This window comes from Desmodus rotundus, chromosome 3 (assembly GCF_022682495.2).
Source record: "Desmodus rotundus isolate HL8 chromosome 3, HLdesRot8A.1, whole genome shotgun sequence".
NCBI classification, from domain to species: Eukaryota; Metazoa; Chordata; class Mammalia; order Chiroptera; family Phyllostomidae; genus Desmodus; species Desmodus rotundus.
In genome coordinates, this window is record NC_071389.1 from 62,107,283 (window position 1) to 62,135,234 (window position 27,952).

General features: G+C 37.9%; 1 protein-coding gene across 1 annotated transcript in view; it reads right to left on the reverse strand.

Annotated features, from left to right (window-relative positions):
- The window catches only part of ZNHIT6 (zinc finger HIT-type containing 6), a 62,481-nt gene extending 42,486 nt beyond the window's left edge, over positions 1 to 19,995 (reverse strand). Inside the window, exons 1-5 of the mRNA XM_024565548.4 lie at positions 19,182 to 19,995; positions 18,003 to 18,068; positions 17,802 to 17,908; positions 17,635 to 17,720; positions 5,820 to 5,923 (exon numbers count right to left, since the gene is read on the reverse strand). Coding sequence (XP_024421316.2) covers positions 5,820 to 5,923; positions 17,635 to 17,720; positions 17,802 to 17,908; positions 18,003 to 18,068; positions 19,182 to 19,960 — 1,142 coding nt within the window. The 5' untranslated portion in view covers positions 19,961 to 19,995. The remainder of the gene's footprint in view (positions 1 to 5,819; positions 5,924 to 17,634; positions 17,721 to 17,801; positions 17,909 to 18,002; positions 18,069 to 19,181) is intronic.
- Between the last annotated feature and the right edge of the window lie 7,957 nt (positions 19,996 to 27,952).

The following is a 27,952-nucleotide window of genomic DNA, read 5'->3' on the forward strand; positions in this document are numbered from 1 at the left end:
AAGATTAGGAAAATATCCCATTATATTTTATTTCATTTTAAGTTTTACCCACCAGGAAGTTCTAGTAAAAAATCCAGCTTTTCCCCACCAAATCGCAAGCTAACGTATCAACCTCATTTATGGAGTAAGTATCTGTATTAATTTGAAATGCTATCTTGATCGTGTAATAGAGTAGCAATATCTGTGTTTATTTTCTACAATCTAAGATAACTATAAAATCTATGTCAACACCATAAAACTTTATGAGAATTTCATAAACTTTTGAGTGCAGCCCCATTACTCTTCTTCCTCAGGTTCTTCCTGGTCTTATCCATGTTTATTCTTCAAAATGAACTTCAGGCATTTTATCATGAATCCTTTCCTTCTCAACAACAAACAAACAAAAATGAAAAAAAAAACCCACCCAGGTTAATAACAAAAATCCCATTAGTATTTTGATTAGGATCACATCAGATTTAAAGATCATTCATTTAAGAAATAAATGTTATTTCTGAAATATTGAATCTCCCCCAAACAAGGTACTTTTCTCCATTTGTTCAAATCTTTTAAGCCATTTGGTAGACTTTCAGTTTTCTTCATATAGATTCTTCATCTTTCTTTCACCAGGTTTTGATTAGCATTGAGTGAAAGTGAACATAAAGCTACATGCCCCACAAAGAGATGAGGTAAAGAAGACGCCTCTGAAGAATCATTATTTTATAGCAGTTGTTTGGGATCTGCTCCAAAATAAGTAGGGGAGCCTCCTATTGGACATATTTCGTATCAAGCTCCTCTTTTTCATAGAGAACGGTGGCCTTGTTTTGGCTCACTTATTCTTGACATAAGTATCCCTTAGCTTTTATTTCATTTTATTTTTTAAAGCTTTCTATTATGATGTTCCTGCAAATTCATCAGTCCTCTGAAATTCATTGTTATTAAACACTACATTTTTGACTTCACAGACTGGTTAGTGTTACATCCCACTTTGACTATAAAATGAAAATTACAGTTCTTAACCTTAAAAATATTCACACATCACATAATTTTTTAAGTGACTTTAGGAGATTCAGAGTGATACTGGTCCAAACTCCTGCTATGAAGGACAGGACACCTGGGTTTGAATGAACCTATGTGTCCTATAGAGTCTGCTGCCACATAACCTACTGATAGTTCTACAGAGGTAATTCAAGCACAATAGCGCCTTAGTCAAACTTCATATGGGGGTTATTTAAATTTTTAAAAAAACTTTTTTATTTTGAAATATCAGACTTTATAGAAAAGTTACAAAAATACCTAAAGGATTCTTTACTCAGATGCTCAAGTTACCACTTGAACATTTGATTTTAAAAAGTTTAGTTTGAGTTCTTGACTATATTATAGGTCAAGCTACTGAAATAAAGGACTAATGTAACACCCAGGGAATAATAATAATAATCTTCGTGTAGGACCACAATCCTAAATCCCCAAATCTCAAAAATATAAGTTTTTTCCTAACTCCCTGTGCAGCAAAACCTGACTGAGCCCATTTACAGTCATACCTCGGTACTCGTCAGCTCCAGAACTCGCCAAACCCCATACTCATCGCATTTTGAGGAGGAAAAAAATGTTTCAGCACTGGGTGCTTCTTGTGTGAGTCATGGTGCCACGTTCCCCCTCTCCCCCAAGAGAAAATGCTTCGTGGTTTAGTACTTGTCAGTTGTAGCACTCGTTTCGAGTTCTGAAATGAATTAATGATGAGTACCAAGGCGCCACTGTACACTATAAACAGTTCTAGGTTTCACTGCAGAAACGTACGGACTGATTATGTAGTGATGCCCCAGACCTACTGGGGGTGAATATAATACAGTAAATGTACTATACCTCAGAATTTCAGACAAAAAAGTCACTGAGTATTATTTACTAAGTGCCAGGTACTATAGTATTACTTCATTCAATCCTCTCAACAACCCAGTAAGTTTGATCTTGCCCAAGATCACCTAACGTGTACCAAATGGTAGAGGCAGTATTGAAATACAGGTTTATTTAAGTCAAAGCCTTAACCACTTTTGACAGATGAGAAAAGCATTGAAAACGAGTCTCTTAGAAACACAAGAGAGAAAAGAGGTGAAAACAATTCTTTTAAAAGATTTAGCATTTGCTTCTTCACTCCTTCTAACAAACACTACCATTACCCAAAATCTTGGCCATGTTCATATTGAATGGCTGAGAAAACACAGGTATCTCAAAGAAGGTAATTCTAAGTGTGTGTGTGTGTGTGTGTTTCTCCCATAGTCTACCCCTACAGTACAGGGCCTTACTTATTTATCTTACTCCACCTTTTACCAATCAAAATTTTCTGTAGTCCTGACTTTGCCATGCATTAAGTTCAGTAAGCATGTCTTCTGTTTTCATCTAAATCAGTGCTTCTCAAATAAGGGTGACTTTGCCTCTCCCTCTGCCCTACCTCAGGGGACATCCTACAAGACATTTTTGTTATCACAACAGAGGGTGTGTGCGTGTGTGTTACCAACATCTGGAGGATACTGCTAAACACCCTAAAATGCACAAGCCAGACTTCTTTTTTTTAAATTAATTATTTTATTTTTATTCAGTTACTATTGTCTGCATTTTCTCCCCTTTCCTCCACCCCACCCCAGCCAGTCCCACCTCCCTCTCCCAACTCTACCCTCCCCGTTGATTTTGTCCTTGTGTCCTTTATAGTAGCTCCTATAGACCCCTGTCCCCACTATCCCCACCCCACTACCCTGTGGCTATTGCTACAATGTTCTTAATTTCAATGTCTCTGGTTATATTTTGTTTGCTTTTTTCTTTTGTTGATTATGTTCCGGTTAAAGGTGAGATCATATGGTATTTGTCCCTCACCGCCTGGCTTATTTCACTTAGCATAATGCACAAGTCAGACTTCTACAACAAACGTTTCTCTGGCTGAAAATATCAATAGTGCCAAGATTTAAATCATTGATGAAAATGCTAAATAAGAATGAACAAAATAGGCCTGGCTGGTGTGGCTCAGTGGGTTGAGTGCTGGCCTGTGAACCAAAAAGTTGCTGGTTCAATTCCCAGTCAGGGCACTTGCCTACATTGCGGGTCAGGTCCCCAGTTGGGGGCGTGTGAGAGGCAACAATTGATGTATCTCTCACATATCGATGTTTCTCTCCCTCTCTCCCTTCCTTCCCTTCTCTCTAAAGATAAATAAATATTAAAAAAAAAAAAGAATAAACAAAATATTGGGATTAAAGAGACTTCCAAGCTGACTAAGCAGTAATATTCTTTAAGGATGCCTTTCAACTAGCTGGGAAGTCATGTTAATGCTTTATTATTCATCCAACATCTGAAGACAGACATTTTAAATTCAGTTAGTAGCAAAACCATTTTTCCTTTAAAAATATGCTGGGCCATTTAACAATGAAGAAATGGAAAAAATCAGATTAAAGTTTTTCCCCCACTGAACTGACTCCCAAGATGAATGACAGCTCATTGTAACTAGCAGACTAAATTAAAAAATGTTACTCTTAAACTTGTGTGCAAATATTCCATATCTTAGTGGAATGAAGTGAAATTAAAATGAAATACTATTTCAAACTTTAAAATTGGTAACTTTTTTTCAACCCTCACCTGAGGTTATTTTTATTGATTTTAGGAGCGGGGGCAGGGGTGCAGAGAACATCAATGTGAGAAATGTTGATTGGTTGCCTCCCATACAGACCCTGACCAGGGATGAAACCCACAACCTAGACATGTGCCCTAATCAGGGATTGAACCCACAATCTTTTGGTGCATGGGATGATGTTCCAACCAACTGAGCCACCTGACCCAGGGCAAAATTGGTAAGTTTTTTAGAAAAAGAGTCAACTCGGTACTAGTGAGATATTTAAACAGGTATTCTCATATGGTACTACAAATGGAAATGAAAACTGGTTTAACCCTGATTTATTACTAGTCCCACCTTATAAGTGAGGAAACTGCGGCACAAAGTAGTTATGTGCATTGCCTTAAGGTCACACAGCCAGAAGATGCTGATCAGAGAAATTTGAACTCAGGCAGCCTGGCTCTAGTTTGTGCTCTTGACCACTCTATTTTACTCTTTCTATGTTTTATAGAATTTTTTACAAGTACTTAAAATGCATCAAAAATGGAAGATAAAATTAAAGGATAAACAGACTGATGAATATGTATGTTCAAATGAATATAACAGACTGAGACGAGATATAAACAGGAACCTCTTAAAAGAAATAAAAAATCTAAGCGATCAGCCTCTCTAATGATTACAGAGTCAAAAAAGTTGAATAAAATTCAATTAAAGTGCTGGTATAACTAAAATAGGTACTCTGATACCTATTTTTTTGATGAAGGTGCAAAGTAGTACTTTGGGGGGAAAACAACTTGGAATTTCTCTAAAAAGTTTAAATGAATGTAGTCTCTGACCCAGTAATTCTGCTTTTTAGGAATTAATCCTACAAAAATATCACATAAGCACACAAAACAATCTGTCCAGCGATGTTTATTACAGCATTATTTGTAACAAAAACTAGGAATAAGCTAAATGTTCATGAATGTGGGGATAACTAAATAAATTACTAGAGAGTAGTCGTAGTTGGAGCAGACAACTTGAAACAACGAGGCAGGTTTGCATTAACAAGAAAAGAGATCCATACTATGTTGTTCAAGGGAAAAGAGCTAGCTGCAGAAAAAAGTGTATGGCTTTATATCTGAGAAGGCGCAGAGCAGTTACTTTACATTTCAAATAAATCATGTCAATTTCCAAACATACTAGTTTTAAAATGTGCAAAGGAATCCCATCACATTTGATAAATGGAAGGCATTACTTTACTTCTGGAAACCAACCAGGAAAAAGGAAAACCACCTTTGTAAATATTTATGTCTTGAAACACATTAAAAAAAAATGGATAACATCATCTAATAATATAACATGTTTTAGAAAGACAGAAGGTTTATTAGAATACTAATAATTCTGATGCTATCTTTTCAATTTATGAAGAGTAAAATTAGAAGGGAATCCGAGTTTACCTAGTATAAACCCCACATCATACAGATGAAGCCCAGAGAAAGGAAGTAATTTGCACAAGTTTTCACACATACTAAGGGACTGAAGAAGGAACTCACTCAAGTTTTTTTTTTAACTCTAAATCCAGAATCTTGACTTGTGAAAGGCATTATCTAATAATTTACTGGGCTACTTACAGGACTTGGAACCCTTACAGTACTCTGTACTAATGGGGCCTTTTTGATCTAGCACTTTCAGACAGCTGCAAACTAATCTCTGTTGTATTACTTGCACTCACTCACTACAGAGTAAAAGTTTCCCAAGTCCCTTTCTTCACATCACTGGCTTTCAAATAAAATCTTAGTGGAATCCCAAGGTAGAAAGGATTATAAAAAGCTGAGCTGCTCCAAGCAAAGCTGTGCATGAGTCCTGCTGTAACTCACTGCTTTGTCCCTGAAGCCTCTGAAACACTTCCATGGTATCTTAGGTCTCAGAGACAGACACACACACACACACACACACTGCAAGTCCAAATTTTTATTAGAGTCTCATTATACAACATCAGCTTAAGTTTCTAAATGCTTATTTTCAAATTGTATAGTTATCTTTTCACGGACCAATAACAAACAGTTCGCAGACCACACTTTTGGTAGCACTGTATCATATCCAACAGAACCTTAAAAGATGTTCCTGACTTTGGGAGTAGGGGGTGGGACAGGACAGAGCAATGGGGGAGAAAGGTGGGACAACTGTAACTGAACAACAATTAAAAAAAAAAGATGTTCTTAATAAAATCAGAACACCTGATATACTAAGGAAGAAGTTAGAAACTTACTTCTTATCAAAAAATGTTGAATTTTCTTTCCTCTTGGTGAATCCATTGGGTAGAAGTTTTAAGTTAATACTTTGCCTCCGGGCACGATTTTTCATAAAGTACATCTAACAACCAAAAAAATTAGACAAATTAATTTTAAAATGCCTTAAGTTTCAAAAGTGAATAAAATAACTTTCAAAATATAACAGTTAAGATTTATTGAGTACTTATGTTTCATAAACTGTGCCGAGAAGCAATGCCATTTAATCCTCACAATACTATGAGGCAGGTACTCCATTACCTCCACTTTGGCAGTGAGAATTAATGAATGCCAACACTATACAACTATTTCTGAGAGGCAGAGCCCGTATTCAAATCCAGGTCTGCGTAATTCCAGAGCCAGTGCTTTTACTCATATGCTCTACAAGCCTAGAGAAGGGATTTCAAAAAAAAACCAGATCATTTGGCAATCATAGTGGCTACCTATACAGTTCTTTCTCTTTTACTGATGGTTTTATAATATATACCTGCTTTTATTATGAGAGAGGTACTTCACTCAGGGGAGGAATCATGGCACCGCCTAGAACAGGCCTAACGAAAGATATTACACAAAGAAACAGTCAAGTATAAAAACAAGTTTCTTGATTAAATAAATGGGGACCTAGAATTTGAAATGCAAAGAGTCAAGACAACCAAGACATGAGACAAGGGAAAAGAAGGGCCAGCAATCACTGGCTAAGTATAAAAGTGATTTAAGAAATTATATGCAATTTTATAACTACAGAACTTTGGTTTCAACTGTGGCAGTGGTTATAACGACCAACTCTCACAATGAAAACATCTAAGACTGCTAGATAATGGGGAGATAATGGGCAAAATATACATACATACATATATATATGTATATATTATATATATATACATATATATATGATGTATTTTAATACCGCTAAAAGCATTGAAGAACTGACAGAAATAGGAAAATACAGGTCAGTTTTCATAAACAGTGAGAACTCAGAGACGTGAGCAAAGTAATGAAGCCACTTTTGAAAATTCTAGCAAATACAGGCCTTCCCTTTCCATAGCCTCCTCAGCAAGAGGGTCAGAGTCAAAACCTCATAAACTTCTAGGAAGCTCTCCTTAAATGCAGCTGAGTCACAGGAAAAGGGTGAAGCAGATATAAACTCTAACTCCAGAGCGTGCTAGGAAATTTGTACTGGTCTAACTGGAACAGGAGGATGGAACAGGAGGAGGAAAAATCCATTAGAAGTTGTGGTCATGGGCCAGCCCTTGCACAGAGTTGAAGTGAAAATTTGTCTTGCTTGTGCAGTCAAGAGAATCTTAAAACTTCAATGTGGTTTCAGACAGACCCAGACTCACAATGTTCCTAGGTACCTGGTAGAAAAAAAAGGCCTGTGTGTTCCATCTTCAAAAAATTCTCACAAATAATTTTTTAAAGAAAGAAAGCAGTACTCAATAAAAAATAAACAAGCATAAACAATAAAAAAAAAGGCTCAGTAAGCAGGAGACAAAAAGAGGCAGCTGAGAAGAGTTCCACATATATCAAGAAACTTAAAAGAATCATACACAGATTATAGAACAGCTCTGCAAAATTTAAAGGAATAAAATAAAGCCTGAAAATATCTACAGTGAAAGTATAAAAAGTGACTCAGAACATTTTTAAAAGAACTAAATAAAACAAGAAATGTTATGGAATGCAATACAGAGATAAGAAAGATGAAAAAATCAAAGACAGGTTAAAGGATAGGTAAGATGTAAGGAGAAGACCTAAGCCATATTTAATGGCAGTTTTAGAAGGAGAAGAGAAAGAATAAGGCAGAGGTAATATTTTAATAGAAATGGGCTGATACTATTGCAGAACTGAAGAAAGACACTCTACAGTTTCAAGAAACCTAACATTTTCCAAATAAGGTAAATAAAAATAAATCTGCATTTTCACATTATAGTAAAAATGCAGGGCTTCCGGCCAAGATGGACGTGTAGATAGATATGCTTTGCTTCCTTGCATAGCCAAATTGGTGGCTAAATGGGAGCCACCAATTTAAAATCAACCCGAACTGCCAGAAAATCAACCTGTATGGAAGTCCGACAACCAATGAGTTAAGGAAGAAACATTCACTCAGACTGGTAGGAGGGAGACAGGCAGCCAGGGTGGAGGGCATGCATGGCAAAATGGCGGCTGACAGACTGGGTGGTCCCCCATTTGCACAAGGATAAACCAGGAAGAACAACTGGAGAGTAAGACAGACTGCAACCCAGGGTTCCAGCACAGGAAAAGAAAGCTTCAAAACCTCTGGCTGTAAAAATCTGTGGTGGTAGCGGCAGCGGGAGACACTGCCAGTCTCACAGTAGAGTCCATTGGAGGGGCTCATGGGGCCCTAGAACATACACAAGCTAACCCACATGGGAATCAGCACCACAAGGGCACAATTCACATGTGGGTACTTGGGTAAGTGACTGAAAGCCAGCTGAGAGCCAAACAAACAGCATCATTCACTCTCTGACCCCTCCCCCACACACAGTGCCAAAACGTGCCAAAGGGAGTTGCGCCACCCTGGTGAATACCTAAGGCTCTGCCACTTCCAAAGTAACAGCTGCACCAAGACAAAGAAATATGGTCCAGATGAAAGAACAGATCAAAACTCCAGAAAAAGAACTAAGCAACGAGGAGATAGACCACCTATCAGATGCAGAGTTCAAAACCCTAGTAATCAGGATGCTCACAGAAATGATTGCATATGGCGGCAAAATAAAAGAAGTGAAGGCTACACAAAGTGAAATAAAGAAAAATATACAAGGAACCAACAGTGAACGGAAGGACACTGGAACTCAAATCAATTGATTTAGAACAAAAGGAAGAAATAAATATTCAACCAGAAGAAAATTAAGAAACAATAATTCAAAGGGGACAAGGGTCTTCAGGAACAACTATAAAGGACACATGGACAAAACCAAGGCGGGGTGGAATCAGGGGAAGGAAGTGGGGATGGCTGGGGGTGGGGACTGGTGGGGGAAAATGCAGACAACTGTAACTGAACAACAATAAATTAAAAAAAAAAATGAGGAGAGGCTACTAACCTCTGGGACAACTTTAAATGTTCCAACATCCGACTCATAAGGGTGTCAGAAGAGGAAGAACAAGAAACTGAAAACTTATTTGAAAAAATAATGAAAGAAAACTTCCCCAACCTAGGGAAGGAAAGAGACAGACAAGTGGAGGAAACTCAGAGAGTCCCAAAGAAGTTGGACCCAAAGAGGAACATGCCAAGACACATTATAATTAAATTACTCAAGATTAAAGTTAAGGAGAGAATCTTAAAAGCAGCAAGAGAAAAGGAGTTACCTACAAAGGAGTGCCCATAAGACTATCAGCTGATTTCTCAAAAGAAACCTTGCAGACAAGAAGAGGCTGGAAAGAAGTATTCAAAGTCAGGAAAAACAAGGACCTACAGTCAAGATTACTCTATCCAGCACAGCTATCATTTAGAATGGAAGGGCAGACAAAGTGCTTCCCAGATAAGGCAAAGTTAAAAGAGTTCATCATCACCAAGTCCTTCTTATATGAAATGTTAAAGGGACTTCTCTAAGAAAAAGAAGAAGATCAAAACTATAAACAGAAAAATGACAATAAACTCACAAGTATCAACAATTGAACCTAAAAACAAAAAACAACAACAACAAAAAAACCAAAAGCAAAAACATACTAAGCAAACTAGAACAGGAACAGAATCACACTAGTGGAGATCACATGGAGGGATATCAGCAGGGAGGGGGAGAGGAGAATGGGGAAAAAGGTACAAGGAATAAGAAACATAATTGGTAGGTACAAAATAGACAGAGGGAGGTTAAGAATAGTATAGGAAATGTAGAAGCCAAAGAACTTTTATATATGACTCATGGACGTGAACTAAGTGGGGGAAAGGGGGAAATGCTGGAGGGAAGAGGAATACAGGGCGGAGGAGGCTAAATGGGAGGAAATAAATGGGACAACTGTAATAGCATAATTAATAAAATATACTTAGAAAATGCAGAACACAAAAATAATGTAGCCAGAGAAAAAAGATTTTAAAGGTAGTTTTAAAAATGACAGATGACTTTACAACAACAATGGAAACCACAGACATTGGAAAAACAAATCTGAACTCAGAATTCTACAAAAAAAAATCACTAAGAGTGAGGATGAAATAAAAAAATTCAAACAACTGAAAGACTAAGAGTTGGTAATCAGCAAACCCTCTTTAAAGGATAGTCTAAAGCACGTACTTGAGGCAGAAAGTAATCTCTCAGGTGGTAGGTCTAAGATGATGAATATGGGTATAAAGAAAAAAGAAAGTTGGAAATATGAAGATACACCAAAAACCCTTACTGGATAAAACAGTAATTACTGTAGGAAGATTTTACAAAACACTTTAAATATCTAAAAACAGTAAGAAAAGTCAGTAGAGAGTTAAATGCAGTTAAAGAGTTCTAAAGTAACTGCTAACAAACTAGGGCCAAATCCTGCTTGTTGCCTATTTTTATAACCAATTTTTTTTTTTGGAATACAGCCCCCCACACCTGTTTATGTACTGTTTATGGCTGCTTTCCTGCTACAATGGTGGAGAAGACTAGTTGTGACAGGGACCATATGGCACGGAAAAAGTATCTGCCATCTGATCCTTTAAAGAAAATGTTTGCCAATTCCTATTTTAAGATCCCGGCATTGTCTAGTTACAGAGTTAAGGTACTGATTAACTTCAGATACTGGTAAGGTAAGTTAAGCATGTTGTATGTTCAGCCTGACCAAGGAAAGGATAGAAAAAGGGTGTATAACTTCTAAACCAATGAGGAGAAAATTCAAGTGATTAAAAAAAAAGAAGAAAAAAAACCCACCTCAATTAGTCCAAAAGACAAGGGGGAAAAAATAACCAAATGGAGCAAAAAGCACAATAAGGTGATACATTTAAAGTCAAATACACATAGGATTTCCCATCAAAATGGCAGAGTAGGCAAATGCTGTGCTTTCCTCCTCCCACAAACACATCAAAGTTACAACTAAAGTATATAACCAGCCTGCAGAACCACCTGAAGACTAGCTGTATAGAATTCTTATAACCAAGGATATAAAAAAGAAGCCATGTAGAGAATGGTAGGAGGGGCGGAGATGAGAAGTGAGCTTGACCACCCCACACCCAGCCTTAGTAGTTAAGAATCATGAAGGACATCTCCTGGATTCGTACGAGGTAAAACATCAAGATACACACTAGGTAAGACCACCCTGGCAAGACTGGGAGATGAAGCAGATCTACCTAACACACAGAAACAAACACAGGGAAGAAACCAAAATGAGGAGACAAAGAAGCATGTCCCAAATGAAACAAAGAGCAAAACTCCAGAAAAAGAACTAAACAAAATGAAGGCAAGGCATCTACCAAAGAGTTCAAAAACACTGGTTATAAAGATACTCAGTGAACTTACAAGAAAGTATACATGAACTCAGTGAAAAAACTTCAACAAAAAAGATAGCAAAAATAAAACAGGACATAGAAACCATAAAAAAAGAACCTGTCAGAAATGAAGGATACAGCTGATATGAAGAATATGTTGGATGAAATTGACAGATTGGATAAAGCAGAGGACTGAATCAGTGATTTGGAAAACAAGGTAGTGAAAAACACTCAACTGGAACACCTAAAAACAATTTTTTAAAAAATTAGGACAGTTAATGAGGATGTTGTGGGACAACATTGAGTATAACAACATTCACATCACAGAGGTACCAGAAAAAGGGAAAGCACAAGGGATTGAAAACCTATTTGAAGAAATAATGACTGAAAAATTCCCTACCCTACACAAAGGAAATAGACAGGTAAGTCCAGGAACTGTAGAGTTCCGAACAATACAAATCCAAAGAAGCCTATACCAACACACGTCATAATTAAAATGTGAAGGGCTAAAGACAGAGAGAATCATACAAGGGAGCTCCCATAAGACTTTCAACTCATTTCTGACCAGAAACTTTGCAGGCCAAAAGGGATTGGCACAAAATATTCAAAGTGATGAAAAGCAAGAACCTACAACCAAGATTACTCTACCCAGTAAGGCAAACATTTAGAATCGAAGAAGAGATAAAGATCATCCCAGGTAAGAAAAAGCTAAAGGAGTTCATCACCACAAAACCAGTATTCTAACAAATGTTAAAGGGACTTCTTTAAGAAGAAAAAAATAAAAAATATGAATAATAAAATGGTGATAACTATATATCTAGCAATAATTAATGGTTATGTGCTCCAATAAAAAACATAGAATGGCTGAACAGATAAAAAAATAAGACCCTAACATATGCTGTCTAAAAGAGACCCATTTCAGATCAAAAGATATACACTTTTCATATGCTGAAAGTAAAGGAATGGAAAAAATATTTCATGCAAATGGAAATGAAAAAAGCTGGGGTGGCAATAATTGTATCAGACAAAACAGACTTTAAAACAAAGATTATAACAAAACACAAAAAGGACCCAGCAATTTCACATCTGTGTATTAATCTAAAGAAAGCCAAACCACTAATTTGAAAAGACAAATGCATCCCTATGTCACTGCAGCATTTTTTACAATAGTCAAGGTATGGAAGCAACCTAAGTGTCCATCAACAGAAACTGATAAAGAAGTTATGGTACATATAAACAATGGAATACAAAAGGGTGAAATCTTGCCATTCATTTGTGACAACATGGATGGACACAGAGGGTACTATATTATGCTAAGTGAAATTAAGTCAGAAAAAGGCAAATATATGATTTCACTTATGTGTAGAAGCTGAAAAACAAAATAAACAAACAAACAAAACAGAAACAAACTCATAGATCCAGAGAACAAACAAATGGTTGACACATTGGGGTGGGGGGGGTTGCTGGGGAGCTGCTTAAAAGAGGTGAAAGGATCAAATACAAATTAGTCATGGAAGGTAAAGTACAGCACAGGAAATATATAGTCAAAAATACTGTAATAAATATGCGTGGTGTCGGGGGGGGGGTACTAAACTTACCAGCGGGATCACTTCATAAATTATACACATTATATAAATATCTAACCACTATGCTGTATACCTGAAGCTAATATAATAATGAATATCACCTGTAATTAAAAAATAAATAAAAAATAAGGTCAAATATATAGGTCATTTTATCAAAATGTAAATGAACTTAATGATGCAGTTAAAAGTAACAGTTATCAGACTACAGAAAAACGAGAACCCAATTATATGATACTTAGAAAAAACATAACTAGAACATAAGCAAATAAAAGGGCCCACAGAAAAAGGAAAGAAAAAATACACCATGCAAATACCAAGCAAAGGATAACACCTCCTGAGGTATGCATCTAATAATTTAGCCTTGAAGTACATACAGCAAAACTAACTGAACCATCAGAGGAAACACAAATCCTTTTGAGTATATCTACAGGGAAATATTTACCGACCTCTCTCTGGAACTGATTTAAAAATCAGTATAATTATAAATAATTTGAACAACATAATTCATAAACCTAACCCAAAAGGAGTATGTAGAACACTCTACTCAGCAACTGCAAAATACTTTTTACTTTTCAAGCAAACAGAACATTGCAAAAATGACCACATACTGGGCCATAAACGCAGTCAATGTATTTTAAAGGAATGAATTCAGAATAAAGAATATATTCCCTGACCACATTGCAATTAAACTAAAAATGAAAAAGAAGGATTTAACAAAAGTTAAGAGGACACATTAACAAAATAGGAAAGAAATAATAATAGCAACTGACCAAGAAAAAATAGAAGACACAAATAACCAATATCACAAATGAAACAACTATCATTCATGCAGACATGTATAAAGAAGAATATTATGAAGAACGTTATGCCAATAAAATATGAAAATTTAGGTCAAATGGACAAATTCTTAGAAAAGTGTAATTTATTAACAATGACTCAAGAAGACACAGAAAATCTGACCAGTCCCATAAATAATAAAGAATATATCTCACTGGCTGAAATTCTAAGCTTGTATTGGTTCATTAATAAATCTTACCAAATTCCTGAGGAAGAAATAATTCCTGTAATTAACTCCAATAATCAAATGCATCCAACAAGAAAATTCTCAATTTTATGAAACTAGAATCATATTGATACAGAAACCTATGAAGATACTAAAAAGGAAAATTGGAATTCAATCTCACTCATGAACAGAAATACAAAATGAATGAATAGCTGGGTACCACACACATGTAAGACAACTAAAGTCTGCCAAGTATAAAAAGCATGCTTTGTTATGATAATAAAAACACCATGCAAATTTAGCTTAAAATAGAAAATCAATTAAAAGATTATATTATTCGCATTATCAGAATATTATACATTAGAAAAAGAAATAATCAAAAACAGAAAAAGCCCTTTGATAAAACTTAACAGCCATTCATGATAAAGTCTGTTAGCAAAGTAGGAATAGGACTTCCTTACAATCATCAGGAGTTACAAAACAAAGATGTACAAGGGCGTTAACACAGTGGGTGCGAGGCTGTTATTCTTGAAAGGTTCTGTTTACAAGGCTGATCCTTGGCTGTTTTCTGGGAATTTGACTGACTGATAAATGGTTCCCTACACTGACTTTTCCAAATGATGGAAGTTCACTATGTCTAAACTGTTTGTATAAACAATGTGGTTTTATTTGCTTTACTCCTGCGAGTGTGGGATTTGGCACCTGCTAGGCAGGGGGTGCTTCTGCAACCAGCCCCCAATACAAACCCTGGGCGTGAGCTGCTAGTGGGTTTCCCTGGTAGATGATACTTCACATGTGTTAACACAACCCACTGCCAGAGGAATTAACTGTTTACTGTGTGACTCCAACGGTAGAGAACTCTTTGGAAGCTTGTGGCTAAATGCCTCCAGACTTCACCCCGAATGCTTTTTCATTTTACTAATTTTACTCTGTATCCTTTCAAAGAAATAAATTATTGCCATGAGTAGAACTGTACGTTGAGTTCTGTGAATCCTTCTAGCAAAATCCTTCTAGCAAACCTAGAGGTGGACTTGAGACTTGCAACATAAATATCTACTATCATCACTAGTATTTGACATTCAATTAGAAGTCCTAGCTATTCCAATAAGGCGCCCCTCCCCCAAATGGAGTGCGCGAACGAGCTTAAAAGATCAAGGATAGAAATATACTGTGATGAATTACTGACAGAGAAAACCTAAAGAATCTATAGATAGGGTACTGCAATAGATTTTAATATGGCTGCTCACTAAAAATGTACAAGACATCCGCTGAGAAAACTATAGAGATATTAAAGGAGTCACCAATAAGTGCAGAGATACAACACAACAAAGGATTTAAAGATACAATGCTATAAAGTCTAATCACCCAAGTTATTCTATAAAGTAAGTGTAACCCAAATCAAAATACTCATGTTAGGGGAGGGAAGACTGTAGAATCAACAGGCTGATTCTTCCTATTGGTATAGAATTATGAAGAATATATACGCTAGAAAATGAGCAAAGTGGGAGAACTTACTCTATTAGATAGCAAGTTTCAGGGAGAAAAAAAACCCCTTACAATAGTTGGAAGAGCATAGTATTGGTGTGGACAGACAAGTGGAATAGACAGGCCGGAAATCGACCCACGCATATATGGATACTTGATGTAAGACAAAGATGGTCCTGCAGAGCAATAGTGAAAAGATGAACTCTTCAATAAGTGGTGCTAGGAAGTGGATTATCCATACAGCAAATTAAATGGGACCTCCACTTCACTTCACATACTACACAAAAATCAATTCCAGATAGTTTACAAACACAAATGTGAGATGCAACACTAAAAGCTTTTAGAAAATAATTACAGGAAAGTAAATTTATAACTTCAAGGTAGGGAAGAATTTCTTCATAAACACAAAATAACTATATATGAAACATAATAAATCTGCCTATATTAAAATTAGGAGCATCAGTTACCAAAAGACACTGTAGAATGAAAAAAAGCCAAAGAAAGGAAGATATTTATAACACGTATAACCATCAACTAGCATCCAAGAAATACAAAGAATTCCTACAAACCAGAAAGAAAAAAAAAACTGACCAATGAAAAGATGAGCAAAAGACTTGAACTGGCATTCCACAAAAGAAAAATCCAATGGCCAATAAAGTATTTGAAAAATGCTTAATCTCATTAGGAATCAAGAAATCTGCATATTAAAAACCACAATAAAATTACACATCCATCAAACTGACACAAGTTTTTAAACTTTGACCCAACTGTTTCGGACAGGATGTGACAATAAGTACACTCGCACACTACTGGGAGCTGGTATAACCACTTTGGAAAATGTTTTGGTAACATCTAATCAAACTGAAGATATGTACAGCCCACAAGGCAATGCCACTCCCAGATATAAACCCCAGAAAAACATGCACACATGCAAATAAATGATTCGTAAACAAATGTTCACAGCAGCATTGTTTCTAAATTTTTGTTATTACAGAAAACCCAAAGTCCACCCACAAAAGAATAGATAAATTGTGGAATAGTCCTAAACTACGGAACTATTCAGGAATAAGAATGGATCGAGAAGGGCACAAGAGGGTGACAGGAAACTACTGAGCTGCTGGGGAGTGTTCTAATTTTAGACCTGAGTGATAGTTCCATGGGTGTTAACTCTTTTAACGTGCATGCCATACTTCACAATAAAAAGAAAAAAAATTAAAAAGTAAGTTATCTTTTAAGTAGGACTTTAATATGCGTAATTAAACTTGAGGAAAAAAGTTGATGCATGATAATCTTTTAGGTATGTGCAATGTCATGTCTGTACCAGTAACACCAATAAAAGGAAGTGTTTAAAAGGCATTAAAATTCTGCAACTTCAATATTAACATAGTCTCTAAAAATGGACATAATTCCATGACATAATTCAATAACAATATTAAAGAACTTCTGGAACAACAGCAGTTGCAAAACATTTCGTGTATGTAAGCTTTAACTTTAAACAGTGCTCAAGGAATGAAAAAGGGATGAAAGAGTATGAAAATTAGATGCATTGAAACGGCAAGTCCTGTTAGCTCTTCCTTTTAATCCCGAATCGAATTATTTCCTAATAGTTCTAACAGCATTCTCTAAACCACCATCACCTCTCATCTGAACCACAGCAATTGCCCTTTAACTGGTCCTCCTCTTCCCATCTTCTACTCTTGCCAGCTGAAGTCCATTTTCTAGACAGCAACAAGAGTGAATTTTCAAAAAGCAAACACCCTCAAAACCTCCCCAGGGCTTCTACTTTCATTTAGAATAAGTAAGGTCCACAGCTCAACATCTCAACTACACTTCAGTCACCTTGCTCCTGTTTTAATTCTTCAGATACGCCAACCTCATTCTGGACTCAGTCGTTATTTCTGCTTTTGTTTCTACCTGGTATAGTCTTCTTCCAAATGTTCACATAACTGCCTCTTTCTCATCATTCAGATCGCTGCTTGAATGTCATCTCTCAAAGAAGCTTCTCCTGACCGCTGTACCAAAAATAGTACCCTCACAACCTCATCCCAATGAACAGCATTCTCATATTCTTCAATCTCCCCTGCTTTCTTTATTTTCCACATGCATTTAATTCTATCTGAAATTATATTTGCTTTTCTACTCAACTCCTGCCTTTCCCACTGCAACACAAGCTCCATGTGGGGAAGAACTTTGTTTGGGGCAGTGCTGCATCCCTAGATCCAGACCATGGTAGTCACTTAATATATTTTTTGAGCAAAAAATGAATCTAATTAATAAAGGAATTCTAACTGGAAAGGATTAGAAGAAATACATACATGTTTATTGCTTAATGGTTTTTTCAATAAAACATCTCTGGAAATATGGTCTGCTGTTCTTGCCACATCTTCCAAAAATCGATAATCTAAAAATTTCAAAATAGAAAAATAAACGACACATGCCAGTGGCCAGGAAGCATCAATCTGCTACGTGTAAGACGGCTTACCACTCAGGAGATTCATCTCAGTAAACTGTTGTATTGAAACATACGCAGTTTTATCTCGAACTCCATTACATGTTAGTTCTACTTTGTGTTTCTTTACACAGGGCAAGCTGAAGAGACAAAGAGGAGGTGCTTTTATACTCAGAGATAACAATGGTACAGGTAGAGATAATAAGGTAGAGAGTTATATACATACAAACATACCTGCAGGAATAGCGCATACAACGCGGACATCTGTATTTGGCTTCTTCTGTACCACAAGTTTCACACCTACAAAAGCCCATATGAAACTTAAGTAAATAATCAATTATTGAGTCTACTTATTTGTTTATAAAATTTTAATCTCACTCAATTACTCATCACAACCAATTTACAGATATAGTGAATAACATGTACGTACGTATCTTTGATAAAATACTTGTTAGCTGTCAAATATTGTTAGAACATTCTCCTCTAGGAAACTGTTTCCAAATCACATCTACATTTACAATGTCATTAGTGATATGTATTAGATTTTTTAAAAATCTTCTCACTTTTGACTTCTTTTTCTACTATAATCAGAGAATAGGATTATTAAATGCCATTTTAAGTTGTAATTCCTGGCAATCTCTTAATGATTGCGTGTGTGTATATACCCAGAACTTCAATCCATAAGCTATGTTTTGATATCTTACAGGCACACACCCCAGTGAAATATAAGACCCAGTCAAATTTACAGGGTAGCAGTTGCATCTTTTTTCCGCAACTACACACCCAACCTAGAATAGGCATCAGAGTAATCTAGTAATGCCATTACCCACTGTCTTCAGTCTTCAACTGCTCTTCTAGGATCTTGGGATACTACGATCAAACTACAGCTCCTTCTATTTTGCCCACTGTGTTCTATATAGTAAAAGTCTCAAGAATCTGATCACTCTTATTTCCAACACTGTCATGTGATTATATACTATTGAAAAATTAAATTAAAATTATTAATATTCATAGTACCCAAAGAAAACTAAACAACTGGATGAGTTCAAGTGCATTTTAGTCTAATTTTAACTTTATCCACTTTGTTGTTCTTGGTTTTATCAGACTTTTCCTCATCTCTATCTTCTCTCACACACAGACTGAGTCAAGAGGATAAGCCAAGCCAGAATCTGGTCCAAGCATTTTCTCATCCCCGGAATTTTCATCTCCTGACTTGCCCATTGGACACTACCAACATATATTCACTGAATTTGCTGTTATCTGACAACCCCCCCCATTCCCAATTCCCCATGAGTCCAGGGACCCAAACTTGTACTTAATTTTCTACATCTTGCTGGTGGTGTGGTTTCCTTTAAACTACGGACCAGAGGACTCCACTGCTTCATTCCCCCAATGGATTTCTCCCTGCCTTACCTTGACATTGCCAGTTTCCGCTTCGAGCCCACGGGGGAATTTATCTGAGGCTCTTCTTTCACCTCTGTATCATCCAACATCTCTTTCTTCGCGAAATACTTTTCGTCTTTTACACACATTTCATCCATCATTTCCTCTTTTACGTTCTGACCAAAAAACATCTCCTGTTTTACCTCCAAGTTATCTTTTCTCTCTTCCTTCACTTCTAGCCAGACCATCTCCTCTTCCTTCACCTTCACTTTCTCTTCCTTTACCTCTGGTTCATCCACCTTCTCTTCTTTTACCACCAAACTATTATCCACCTCCTGCTTCACCTCCAATGTGTCTGGTTTCTCCTCCTTCACCTCGGGCTCATCCTTCATCTCCTGCTTTATCCACTGGCTATCCAGCATACCTTCTTCCATTTCCGACCAGTCCGTAACTTCATGCTTCACAACCGTTAGATCCACGTGCATTTTCTCTGTCCTTTGTCCACTTCTTTCTTCTCTATCCCCCGTTTTCTCCACTCCTGTCAGTCCACTCCCCGCCTGTCCACCGCCGGCCTCCTCCGTACCTGCTTTGCCCCAGAGTTCTTCCCTGCTGGACTTGAACCCCAGCCGCGCCCCCTCAGCTCGACGCTGGAGACCGCCTCCAGACGTCGCTTCATTTTCAGCAGCAAAATCCATCAGCTCACGACCGCTGGCCTCCGCTGCCACTCTGTCCTTCAGTGTGGCTGGTCCACGCCAACAGATACGAATTACAGGCGGAAGACGGACAGCAACCCACGTGCGAAAACTCATAAGCGGCAAACGCCGACCTGGTGGTGTTCCTCCAAACCGTCGTAAAGCAACGCTTCCGCGCCTCGCTACTTCACGACTCTTAGAGCTCTTTACGGCTCTAGAGCCTCCAAGAGAATTGGCGTGAGGCCACGCCCACCGTGATCCCGCCTTGGAGGCGGGGCCTTGTCAAACCTTTCTGCTGCGTGGGTGCGTCCCGCCCCACCCTCTGCGCGTGACCAGAGCTCTGCGAAAGTGAAGCGATTGGAGAACCCGGGGGAGGAGAGAACTAAACTGTGGTCTATCTTGGAAAGACCCACCGTACTCTGTATTAAAGCTTAAATCTAATCTTGTATGAAAATGGAAGAAATACCTTGTTACGCCTCTGCAAACTTCAGTTTCTTCGCGTATGTACTAGAGACGACGGTGTTACAAACCTGTTCGTGTTATTGTGAAGATCAAAGGGAATCGTGTATAGAAATAAGCTGGCAGTGACTGGAACAGACTCAATATGTGGTGGCTATTATTACTGGGATCCCGATAGGTTTCAGGTAGAATAGAAGGCGTTAACTTTTACTTTTTCGATTCTTTGTCAGTAAGAGCCTGCCTCAGCCAGTTTCCTATTCTCTGCCTCTACAGGATTGTAAGAGAATATATGTATGTATATGTATATTTAAAGACTGTGAGAAAGTTCAATCCTCAAGACTAGAAGATCGAAACAACATACCGGGTATTAGACACTGCCACCTAATTTATGTTTCAAGTCTGTGAGATACATTTTTCTCGCTGCATAAGGAGACTCCAAAGAAAGGGCCTTTTAGTTGTTAGGCTACTTGGTGCTACCACCCCCCTCAAAACCTGTTATAGTTTGCAGGGCATTTAGCTATTTTTGTTCAGTCACCCGTTGCTCAGGGAATGGGAATTTTGAATGGGTGAGCAGAGTTAAGGGAGGTAACTTTAAAACCTTAGTTGGGGCGCCACCGATTAAGTAACGCTGGAAGGAGCACGGAAATAACTTGGGAGAGTTTAGTAAAACCTTATGGATTGTGAGGAAGAAGCTTCCAGTGGAAGCACACTGACAGTCTCTTTTAGAGATGCCAGCTGCCCTTGGGTCAAAGACAGCCTGACTGGATTCTCAAGCTAGGTTACACATTTGCAAGACCACTAAGAAAAGGGATTAAATGACAGAAAGACTCCATCTGGACTTGATAAAGACAAGATGTGGGAGATGGGAGCAATGACAGGGAGTGTTGACCCTCAAGATAATAAAATCACCTGGATTTCCATTTAGGATCACAGAGAAAGTTTTGGAACTACAAATCAGACACTGGTGACAAGAGTTTCAAAACCTAACAGTCTTTTGTGCTGTAAGGTTTTGGAACTTTTGTCATTTCCCCACATTTGTTCTTTTTGTGATCGTGTATTTTTTTTCCCCTAGTAACTGAAGGGAAAATCATTAAGCCAGTAAGGATCCTTGATAGCATTATAGCTGATAACGTATGTAGGTTGAACAATCGACACTGTGGGACTGTAGTTTTAATGGAGATACTGGAGATTGTGGTGGCATGGCTGAATGGCAGTTTGGAAGGAAAAGTGAGGCATGAGTGGTCTGGAGAAGGGAATTTTGGGTTGTTGGAGTTTAGAGCCAGGGTATCGCCTGCAAGAACAGAGACAGGGCAGGGACAGAGAAAAGGAGACAGAGTGCCACAGGACTGTCACTTAATTTTAGTCCAATTACTAAAAACATTTTCCCTCCCTTTCCCACCTTAATGGAGTACAGGTACAAGCCCATCTCCTTCAGTATAGGATTGTGATGCAGGCACTGGCAAGCAGTGTCCGTGACATTGTGGCTGAGATGAGACAAATTCACACGGACTACCGAGTCCCGTGGAGGAAAAGGGATGGCACGGCCACTCTCTCAAGAGGAGAGCGTCCAGACCCTTGCCTTGACAGACTTTTATTGGCTTAATTTGCATAGGAACACAGGGTGCATATGGAAAGCTTATCAATCATTGTCAGGCAGAAGTGATCAAACAATAGATAACATTCAAAGAACTCTGAGGGCTTATTCTGAGTCAGGGTCACATGGCTAAAGGGCCATAAAACTTTGCAGAAGCAAATTCATTTCAGGCTTGGATCCTTATCATTTAAATTGAGGGTATTAGCAAATCAGGTTTCACAGGATTTTATTTATTCTTTCTCAAGGCTGATCATCCTGGGGAACCTACCCTTTCCAGCACAGGGCTGCACCCACCTCTGGCATTGTTTCAGGCTTATGTCAGGGAGGGGAAGTAAGGCAGCCAAGAGATTAGGAAACTTCTTGCAGACAGAATGAGGACTCAGGCTATGTCAAAGCTGAGGGGTGAGGGTTCATCACCCCCTTTTACTATAGCCCCCCCCCCAAGTCCTTCCCTGAGGGCCCCTTCATGACTGTGTCTGTCTTAAGTCGTCCCTCCTTTGAGGAATCTTACCCATCATTGGCTAACTGGTCATCCGCCCAGGGCCAAGCTGGGTGAGGTGAAAGGGGGCAAAGGTGGTGCCCCTACAAGGAAGATAAGCTTTTGGCCCTAAGCTTATGGTCCCAAGGTCTTTTTACTGGGCCTTAGCCACGGGGGGTAACAGCTTCTGAAAACAGGCAGGGAGGTTCCTGTTGAACAGGATTGAACCTTTCTGCTGTACCCTATCATCTCTGTCTCCCCTCCCTGCACTGGGCATCATGGGGCAGCTCTCCTAACCCCTTTGGGAACTGGTCCTTTGCCAAAATAATAGAGTTCAGTTTAATACCTAAAAGCCTGGTATTGTTTTCTAGGAAGGCATTTTAGCCGAGACTGTAATACCATGAGAAAGTGTATATTAGGGATGGTTAAAACCACTTCGGTGGCTCAGCAGGCACTGTGTGTAATCAACTGTTTGGTTGACTATATAGTGAAGATTAGAAGGGTGTTTCCTGACCCCTCCATGGACAGTCAAGAAAACAAAGACACCAGAAATAAAATAACTCACTCAATATTACATGACTATTAGTGGCAGTACTAAAACAGAAAATTAATATTCTGGTCAAAGCCCTTTGTTTGTACTTGAGGCAGCTAAAAATAAGGGCCAGGAACTAGAAGGCAGCTGTGTCCACACAAGAGGCAGGAAACAGGAACCAGAAACCAGAAAGCATGGAAGTCTGAATTTTATTTTGTATGGTTATATGTAGTAATGTGTTCACATTGGATTGTTCAGAAACATATGCTGATAGGAGTTATTAGGGATCGATATCTGTGAAAGGAAGGAGGAGGAAGCAGGATTGGCCAGAGAGAGAATTTAAATTGTCATGCAGTTCTGACAACACCTTGGCCAACCTGAGAGTTAGCTTTGGAGAAAGCATTTTCCTTTACAGTGTCCCACACCCAGCAGAACTGCCTCCTACTTTATATGTGGTCTCACTCAGTCACCTGCTCCAGGCTGCCTCAGATCCTGGGAAAGAGGCCTCTCTGCTGCTAGAGCAGACAGCTGGAGGCTGCTGGCTACACTCCGTGTGGCTGGGTAGCAAGTCCTTCTTTGACAGTGGCAGGGCGGGGGCGGGCCCTGGGTGGCATATCTCCATGGCTGCCACAGTGTGAATGTGTGTTTGCCTCTGGCCATATGGCCTCCTCTCACTGAATCAGCTTCATTCTTTAAGGCCAGTTGTCTCTCTTCTCCATTACCTTGTTAAAAAATACAATCACTCCACAACTCATAGGTATATATATTCTCAGTACATATAGTCATGGAGACACACTGTTGTCTAATTCCAAATATCTGGGGGAAAGAATCTAATTGGATCAGTAAAGTAAGGGAGGTAGGATCACTTAGTATAAACATGGTTAGAGAAGAGCAGTTGAGCTGGGCAGTGTTCTCTTAGGAAGAGAGAAACACCAGGTTTAAATCTCCTTTGAGACTACCTATGTGACCACACTGAGTCTCAGTTAATTTCTTCTATCTGTAAAATAGAGATAGTTATACATATTTCATAGGGCTATTTTGAGAATTAAATGAGGAAATGTATGTGAAAGAGCTGTGTAAATAGAAGCACTCTACAAATGTATTATTTTCTTCATACTACCAGTAATTTTGAAAATCCTGCCGGTAATAGCTTAATGTTTTCTCTCTCAGATTTTGGAGGACAAAGTTGACACGATCCCCAGTTCTTGGCACCTGTTTGTCATATGCAATAACCTTCTCCTTAATATCTTTACTATTTGTATATTTTTGCCTAGGCTGAGGTCCAAAAGATTTTCTTTCATATTTTATAGAACCTTTATACTTTTAGCTCTTACATTTAGGTCTGTGATCCATTTGACTTTTTTTTATAGTGCAAAGTAATGGTTTGAGTTCTTTTTTGTATAAGGATAGTTTATTGTCCAAGTGCCATTTGTTGTAAAAACTATTCTTTCTCCTTGAATTGCCTTGGCATTTTGTCAAAAATCAAGTATCCACAAATATAAGGGGTTATTTCTGGACTTTCTATTCCGTTTCATTGATCCATCTGTCTGTCTTTGCACCAACACCACACTCTCTTGACTACCGTAACTTGATAGGAAATTTTAAAAGTGGGTAACTAAGTCCTCCTGCTTTGCTCTTCTTTATTCAAAATTGAGTTGGCTCTTTTAGGTACTTTACTAATCCACGCAAACTTTAGGATCAGTTTATCAATTTCTACAAAACAGCTGGCTGGGTTTTCACAGGAATTGTGTGGAACATATAGGTCAGTTGGGAGAGAACTGGCATCTTAACAATAGTGTCCTACAACCCATGAATGTGCAGTACCATTCATCTATTTAGATTGTTTTTTATATAACTTAAAAATGTTTTGTAGTTTTCTGTATGAGTTTTTGCATGTCTTTTGCTAACTGTATACCTAAGTATTTTACTCTTGTTGATGTGATTTTGAAAGGAATTATTTGCTTTCATTTTGCTTTCAAAACCCCCAAATGAAAGCAAATAATTCCTTTCAAAATCACATCAACAAGATGTGATTTCATTGCTAGCACATAGAAATACAATTGATATTTGTATATTTATTTTGTATCCTGTGGCCTACTAAATCTATTTATTTTATTATATAGCTGGATTCAATTAGCTAATATTTTGTTTAGGGGTTTCCATGTATGTTTATGAAGATATTTGTCTATAGCTCTCTTTTCTTGTAATGTTGTTAGGCTTTGTTACAAGGACTCACTGCATGTATATTTTCCCCATTTCTAACTAAGTTCTACCTTACTAATAAGTTATTTGATGATATCTGATCTGTTAGTCAACCCATCCACTAAATTCATTTCAATTGATATATTTTTTATAATCAGTATCATCAACTTATTATTGCTTCATCATATTCTCCCCTATTTCTTTGGAGATATTTCTTTTACTCATTTATCATTTATCAGTTTTTTGTCCATTAATTTTGCTTCTCTAGTACAAGTTGTCCAGTGTTCTAAAAAAAAGTTTCTTCTATGGAATTATACTCCTCAGATGCTGTCAGATTTTCCACTGTGATCTCATGTTTCCCTGGGAGTATAAGCAGCTTCAGCTATAATTCATACTTGGAAAGGGAACATCAAAAGCCTAAGTGATTTTTTAAGGGGGTGAGGCAGGTAAGAAGGAGAGTGGATGAGCCTTAGGGTGGAAAGTCTTTGGTGTTATAATCTGGGCTCCACATAGCCAATCTGCCCTTCCATGGGGAGAACATGCCCCTCAGGTTACCCCTGCTATCTGTCATCCCTTTTCCAAGAGCTACTGTATTCTGCACTATCACCTAGACTCCAGGATGGAAGAAAGAGAAGAACAGAGCTATTCTCAGCCAACCTGCATTTATATCTTTATTAGGTGAGCTTTATTAATGTTGCTCTTCCTTTTTGAGCAGGTGTTGGACTGGCCCTGCTGTTTCTATGCCCACCTTCTGTTGGGGTGGGCTGTGATCCACCCAAGGTAGTGTGGGTAGAAAAAGGGCACAATTAGATGCATATTATCTCTCCATGCTACTCCTTACCCCCAACAGTATCCACCTATGACTCCAAACTTTTCTCTCCCCACCACAGTGGGTCCCAACTCTCTTTTATTCCCTAGGAGTTTCTCAGAGTGTCTGAGTTAGGCTCCTAGCTCCATCACCTCCTTCTCACTTACATAACAGCTTTAGGAGAAGACTTCAGGGCTCCAGAAGGCAATAGTGTTGTTAGTTTGCTGTCTTTTCATGCATGGGATTTTCCATAATGAGCTTTTAGAAGATAGTAATAGTAATAAATTTTTGAAATGATTTAAAAGGGGATTCCAGTATTCTCCCTACTGCACTTGCCATGACATTGCTCATATATTCTCAGGGTGTGATGTTTCATTACAGTCACAATTTTGAGTCGATGCAGTAATTCCCATATGCTTGTCCAAGCATCAGCATCGCCTTGTGTACTTGATGAAAAGCAGACTTATGGGCTTCTCTTAGGGATATTTAACCAGAATGGAGGGAGCTGCTGGAAAATTTTTCTAAGTTTTTAATTTGTTTCTATTTTTTATTCTTTTTCTTTGTCTTTGAGTTTTTTCTTTGCTTAATCCCTTCACTTTTTCATCCAGCCCTCTAACCCCACTCCCCTCTGATAACTGTCAGTCTGCTTTCTGTATCTATGAGTCTGTTTCTATTTTGTTTGTTAGTTTATTTTGTTCCTTAGATATCACATATAAGTGAACTCATATGGTACTTGTCTTTCTCTGACTGGCTTATTTTACTTAGCATAATACTACCCAGGTCCATCCATACTGCTGCCAAAGGTAATAGTTACTTCCTTTTTACAGCCAAGTAGTATTCCATTGTGTAAATGCACCGCAGTTTTTATATCCTCTCATCTACTGTTTTGCACTTGGGCTGCTTCCAAATCTCAGCTAATGCTGCAATGAACATAGAGGTGCATATATCCTTTTGAATTAGTGTTTCAGTTTTCTTCGGTTATATCCCAGAAGTGGAATCACTGGGTCATAAGCCAATTCCATTTTTAATTTTTGAGTTAACTCCATACTGCGTTTCTGATGGGAAATATTTTTAGCAATTGTCACTGTGTGTGCTTCTGATATACAGCCAGGTTTGGGAACCACTGGGTGACGGCATTGCAACTGCACTGTCCGATACGGTGGCCACTGGCCACAGTGGCTGCCGAGCACTCGAATCGTCATTATCTAAATTGAGATGTGCTGTAATGCAAAATACACACTGGATTTTAAAGACTTAGTACAAAAATGTAAAGTTCTCATTAATAACATTTTTATATTGATCACATATTGAAATGATAGAATTTTGGATATAGTAAATTATGTATAATGCATTCTTAAAATTAATTTCACCTGTTTCTATTTACTGTTTAAGTAATATATCTGGCTCTTATATTTCTACTAGATAGGGCTATATTAGAAGATGTTATTAGAATTCAAATTCTAATTAAATAGGATTAACATAACGTGAATACTCTATGAATTAGCTCTCAAGCTATATCACAAAGCTATAGTAATCAAAAATGGTGTTGTACTGGCAGAGTAACAGATACATAGATTAATAGAACAGAACAGAGAGCCCAGAAATAAACCCACACCTATATGGTCAATTAATTTAAGACAAGGGAAGCAAGAATATACAGTGGGGTAATGATAGTTCCTCCAGTAAATGGTGTTGGGAAAAGTGGGCAGAAAAGTGCAGAATTGTGAATGAACCAGTTTGTTACACCACATGCAAAAATCAACTCAAATTGAATTAAAGAATTAAAGGTAAGTCCTGAAACCATTACATTCTTAGAAGAAAACACAGGAAGTATGCTCTTTGATGTTGGTCTTAGTGATAATTTTTTTGTGTATGTCTTCCTGGGCAAGGGCAACAAAAGGAAAAAAAATAAACAGGACTACATCAAGCTAAAGAGGTTTGTTTTATAGTGAATGAAACCATCAACATAATGAAAAGAGAACATACTGAATGGGAGAGGATATTTGCAAATGACATGTCCAAAAGGGGTTAATATC